Genomic DNA, 5,657 nt, shown 5'->3' on the forward strand with positions numbered 1-5,657 from the left:
AAAGATTTAATCAAAACTAGTCCCTAGGATTCGACCCTAGTCACCCTATCTACAAATTACTTGGAATAGGAAGAGCAAAAATTATTTTTGGTGGCATCGACACCCCCTTCAATACCTACTAGATATTTAAATGATTTAGTATTTATATATACAATTATAAAATAAATCAACTTAATTTAAATAATTCATAATTACAAACATATATACACATATATGATATTATTTAGGGGTTCGATTGGTCTACGAGTTTACCTAGTAAATTTGTACCCAACCCAACTAATGAATTATAGAAATGACACATCCAACCCAATCCATTATGTTATTGAATCGGAACAGAACATGTGTAGCCCTACTAGTACCTATTTACTAAAATATTTCAAGTCATAGGTACCCAACACATTATTCATCATCTATAATCTGTAATCATACAATATGTAAATGTGGGAATAGAACGGGGATAATGAGATTTCCTATACTAGCCTTAGTTTAATTTAAAATTTCTAATATATCCTTTTAGTTAGATTTTTATAATGCATTCTAATCGGAGAAAATAAGTTCATTTATCCTTTTGAAGATCTTTTTGGTTAAATTTTTTTTATGTCTTTTAAGTTGAGAAAATATATTGCATTTATCCTTTTGAATATTCATTTACTTGTATTTTTTTATGCATTTTAATTCTAGAAAATATGTATATTTATATTCTCTATTTGATCTTGCAGCATTATTGTCCAATAATTTTTACAATTAATAGATTTTGATATTTTTAATTATAGCTTCTCACGTGATATTGCTTTCTATGAGATAAATTGAAAACCTTAATTCAAGTATTGAAAAATAAAATTTAAATTATTTTAATTTATTATGTTCTAATTTTTTTTTAAATATGGCTAAATAATTTACTATTAGTATATTAGTTGAATACAATGAAATTAAAATAAAAATTTTTAAATATATTATTTTTCTTTGATTTAGACTTATTTGGATTATATACACACTATTGTATTTTAAAATTTTTTATAATTCTAATTTAATAAAAGAAATAGAAGAATGGAATTATAGTATTTGACTAATATATCAAATAAGAAATTTCCTTTTCGAAATCTTTTTTTTTTAAAAAAAAAAATAGACTAAAAAGTTTGAATTAATGAAAAAAATGGCTATTTAGGCATAGTTGCTATTATTTTTATTTTCAGATTTTATATATTAAGGATGAAATAAAGAGAAAATTTAGGACTCTCTTTTTTATTCAATATTTTATTCTACTTTTTCTGAAATTTATTGAATTTCATTTAATTTTTATTTTTAAATTTATCCTATTAATATTAGTTTCTGTACCATCAAGCCCAACTACCAATAACTTTAGTTCAACCGGCTAATCTGACAAAACTAAATCCCCTTGAGCAAGCTGATCGAAATAAACCGAAATGAGTTTGTACGGTCGGATGTTTTGCAAACCACTAGTTGAAATGTTTAATAAAAAAAAAATTATAAGTTTAAGTATTTGATAAATCAAAATAAAAATTGATGTACTTTAAAATAAAAATAATAATAAATTTCAAGGATGAATTTATGTATTTACTCGTTAATATAAAATGGAAAAAATTATAAATTTGGAGTTTTTTTTTTAATTTCAATGTCTAAACAAAAAGATATTGGTAAGTGTCTGAATTAATAATAGTATCACATTCCACTTTCATTTAAGTAAAATAGACGGTTTTCATCAACTACCTTGTTTTTTTTTTTTTTTTTCTTCTTTTTGGTAAATCAACCACCGCCACCCTAACCAAAACTAACAGTTTCACTTTTGATAGGTGATAAAGAATCACATGCATGACCTTCCAGGCTTCAAAAGCTACTTTTCCCTCTCATTAACTCATTTCCCATTTAATGGTTTTCTAATACTTACTTTCTTCTTATTAATATGCCACTGCCACTCCCTCTAAAAGCAAACCTTTCGATTTGACAAATCAATCTCAAAGTCAAACAAGAGTAGGGAATTGTCTTGACCTTTTTTTTTTTTTTCAAATCCAAATTGGTAGAGCAACTTATTTTTCGAGCTTTTTCTTTTTGGGATTTTGCAAAATTATTTCATGCATTTCAAAAAAATTATTTAAAAAAAAAAAATGTACCATCCATTGCATATCATTTTTCTCAATTATAATGAAAGGTATTAAGTCCTTAAGCTATCACTCGAGATCGATAGCCCCAACAGAATCTGCATCCAAAAATTGTCTAGCCACCATCGAGGGATGATCCAATTTCTCTATCGTATATCATTTGAGCAAAGATTTTTAAACTTATTTATAGTCATAGTATATTATCTCCTTTAATTTTAAAATTTAGGTCTTGAATAGATGTATTTTCATTGAGGTGCTCAATTGCAAACATGAAATGGAAACTCTCACAGATTTAGATAATCCAAAATGCCAATCTACCTGTCCCTCAAAAAAATGCCATTACCTGTTCTTAATTCGTATCAAGTTAATGTTTAATGTATAGAATGATTTCTGAAATATTGAAACATTGATTATCAATGTAGGAAATAATATCATTTTTATGTTAAACATGAATACATCTTCACGTGTTCAGCATTAATATTTCACAAGCATCATGCATGCAAAAGAAAAGAAAGGAAGAAAGAAAAAGCAAAGGAGATGGTAATTTTGAAAGGGTATATTGCATAAGCTTAATGGCCTGAGTGTAGACATCCAGCTTGTTAAGCTCTTTCTGGCTATTTCAATTTTTTCAAATTTAATAAAATTTAAATGTCTTTGCCGATTAAAAAATTTTATTTTAAAAGACTATATACTCGCGCATAAATATTTGTATGAAATTAAAGAGAAATTAAGCAATAGAGACAAATGTTATATAATAACTAATATATTAGTTTTAATTTTGCCTATTCAAAAATACAATATATAGAGACAGCTTCCCCTTTCAAATCATGATTATTTTCTATAGCTAATCTTCTGCACTAATTAGCTTCAATCTATATCTGTCACACACAGTTGCAGCTCAAATTAATACAGCTGCATATGTTTTAATCTGTACATAAAACACATTAGTCGAATTTTCATGATAAAGCTAATCAGCCAATCTCTAATTTATATCTATTATTTCTTTAAAACCCATTAAAAATAGGCTACTTATCAGAATCCTAAGCAGTAATTGGCCAAGATTGCCTCATAAGAAGAGAAGCAAGGAAGGCGAAGTTTCAGTTTCTACTTCATTAAATGAAGTCATTTTGCAATTGTCCGGCCTGGACTGTATAGTTGTAATATGAGTAGGAGAAGGAGCAGCAATGGTGAGATCAAGATTTAGGTCAAAAGAAGCAGTAGTAGTAGTAGTTTCGTCTTCCTCGAGAGAACTTGCTGCATCATCAGAAACCCCATCGACATTATTATTACAGGATTCTTTGTTGGGTTTACATGAATGAACAACATCAAGAGTAGGAGTATTAGAATTAGAAAGATGGTCTGGTTGAGGAGGACGAGGAAGAATTTGGTTAAGACGATGATTGTTAGGGTCAATTCCCATTTTCATTAGCTTTTTCCTTAAATGAGAATTCCAATAGTTCTTCACTTCATTGTCTGTCCTTCCTGGTAATCTTCCAGCTATCAATGACCACCTAAAACACCACAAATCAACACAACACTATTAAAGTGTCAATATCGTAATACAGAAAATCAACAATTCAATCCATTTTCACTTTCCATTACACCCAAAAGACAAAAAGAGTAGTACCTGTTGCCAAGAAGAGCATGAAGTTTAATAATGAGATCTTCTTCATCTTGACCAAAGTTGCCTCTTTTAATATCAGGTCTAAGATAATTTATCCATCTCAGCCTACAACTTTTGCCACAACGGTGCAATCCTAATCAATAATTAAAAACCCATCAGGGTAATTAACTAGCACGCGCAGGCGCGTAGACACATATATGAACACATAGATAAATACATATATAAATACGTATAGATAAATACATGTATAAATATATATGTATCAAAATACCTGCAGCCTTAGGGAGAGAACGCCAGCAACCTTCGCCATGAGTTTTAATATAATCAATGAGTATTTGGTCTTCTTGTTTAGACCAAGCTCCTTTATTGTTGCCTTCTTTATCACAGCAAGGTTTTCTCATTTCTTTCTTTCTTTCTTTCTTAATTAATTTGATTCTCTCTTTCTCTGTTTGAAGCTCCAAGAATAATTGCAGAGAAATTAAAAGAATTGGAGGAAGGAGAAAAGAGTGAAACAAGTTTCATTCAAAAGACACCGAAAGCATTTATAGTGATATATAGTGTAGTTGGAGAAAGACGAGACGGTTGACTTTGACTGGTGGTTTTTCGTGTTTAGGTGAGGTGGGTCGCAAATGCCCTACAGTGTGACTGGATTTAGATTTAGTCTTTCTTTTTATCTTCTTCTATTTTGTTTTACTGTTAAGTATCTGTCTCTTTCTTAGCTTATATGTCAAATTAGAGTTATTAGTGCTCTATTTACTGCATAGATCATTTCAATTAGGGTTTATTCAGTAGTAATTTCATTTGAATAGTGATTATCTTAAGGTAACTTTTTTTTTATTGATACATTTCTCTGTGCTCAGATTTGAATTATGATATTCAGATAAAACCCTTTGTAACAATAATGATTCTAAGTAAAAAAAATTATTAATTAATATAAAAGTGAAAGAAACCCAAGTAATATGCAAGTTTAATTATGCATAGATCAATTTCAGAAGCTGTTCAATTAATAAAAAAATTAAACATAAAAATATAGATTTTAGCAAGGCTTTTTTAGTAGTAGAATCTAAAATAATATTAATTTTTTTGAAAGAATAGTTTCAACCTCAAAACTAAATTCCAATATTGTCTTACATAAAAAGTGTAATTTTACTTTTCCTTTTAAAGAAAAGAAAAGAAAAGTTTGAAAAGAAAAGAAAAATATGATTGTCATTACCTTCCTTTAGTCTGGTCAGCGGTCTATCTATTTTTTACAAGAACTATACATGGGGATGAGATTGGTAGGTTTTACCACTCGAACTAGGTTTGGTGGCTTTTTCACCGGAAACAATATATATATATTGAAGAATTATTGGTGGACCAAATGTATAAATTTCTGTACTTATCGTAGCACCCTCTTAATTTTTATTTTTAATAATTAAATATTTCAGTTTATAAAATTATATATATTAAATATTTTAACTTGTAAATTTGATTTGTTGAACACTTTAATTTCTAAAATCAGATTAATTTAACAATTTAGTATATAATTAGATAATGTGAAAATTATTGTTTAAAAAATTGTATTAAACAACATTAATTTTAATATTTTTATAAACAAAGCCAAAAATTTTAAAACAATTATAATTAATATACAGATGTGTACAATGTTATCAAAATTTATAATTTTAAAAATATAATTGATCTCTCGTAAAGTTAAAAATGTTATAAATCTCTTTTGTCATAAATGTATAAATAACTTTATGTGTTTGACTGTTTTTCGGTGCCTTTTCATTGGAATTCAATATATACATATTGTACATATATATTATTTATGAGCGGTTTCTTTTTCTTTTTTTTTTACTCACCGAACAGTTTATGAAGTTTGACAATTTTTTTTAAAAATATAATTCATTAATAATAACATGGAGAAATACAAA

The 5,657-nt window shown here is 27.4% G+C and overlaps 1 protein-coding gene across 1 annotated transcript; it reads right to left on the minus strand.

The window, feature by feature from the left end:
- Nucleotides 1–2,864: 2,864 nt before the first annotated feature.
- LOC105648206 (transcription factor MYB3) lies at nt 2,865–4,259 on the minus strand. The gene is made up of 3 exons (XM_012234522.4): nt 4,013–4,259; nt 3,745–3,874; nt 2,865–3,628 (listed from the first exon to the last, which is right to left on the minus strand). Exons 1-3 carry the CDS (start codon nt 4,140–4,142, stop codon nt 3,184–3,186), a joined length of 705 nt encoding a protein of 234 aa, XP_012089912.1. The 5' UTR covers nt 4,143–4,259; the 3' UTR covers nt 2,865–3,183.
- Nucleotides 4,260–5,657: the final 1,398 nt, after the last annotated feature.

The sequence above is a fragment of the Jatropha curcas genome, chromosome 4, assembly GCF_041381405.1.
Source record: "Jatropha curcas cultivar XTBG-Jc1 chromosome 4, XTBG_Jcur_1.0, whole genome shotgun sequence".
Classification (NCBI taxonomy): domain Eukaryota; kingdom Viridiplantae; phylum Streptophyta; class Magnoliopsida; order Malpighiales; family Euphorbiaceae; genus Jatropha; species Jatropha curcas.

Excerpts from the sequence above, each read along its gene's own strand:
- LOC105648206 (XM_012234522.4), bottom strand. The coding sequence starts at position 4,142 with ATGAGAAAACCTTGCTGTGATAAAGAAGGCAACAATAAAGGAGCTTGG. Across the intron at positions 3,875-4,012 it reads TTCTCTCCCTAAGGCTGCAG|GATTGCACCGTTGTGGCAAA; the intron begins GTATTTTGATAC and ends ATTATTGATTAG. Across the intron at positions 3,629-3,744 it reads CATGCTCTTCTTGGCAACAG|GTGGTCATTGATAGCTGGAA; the intron begins GTACTACTCTTT and ends GTGGTGTTTTAG.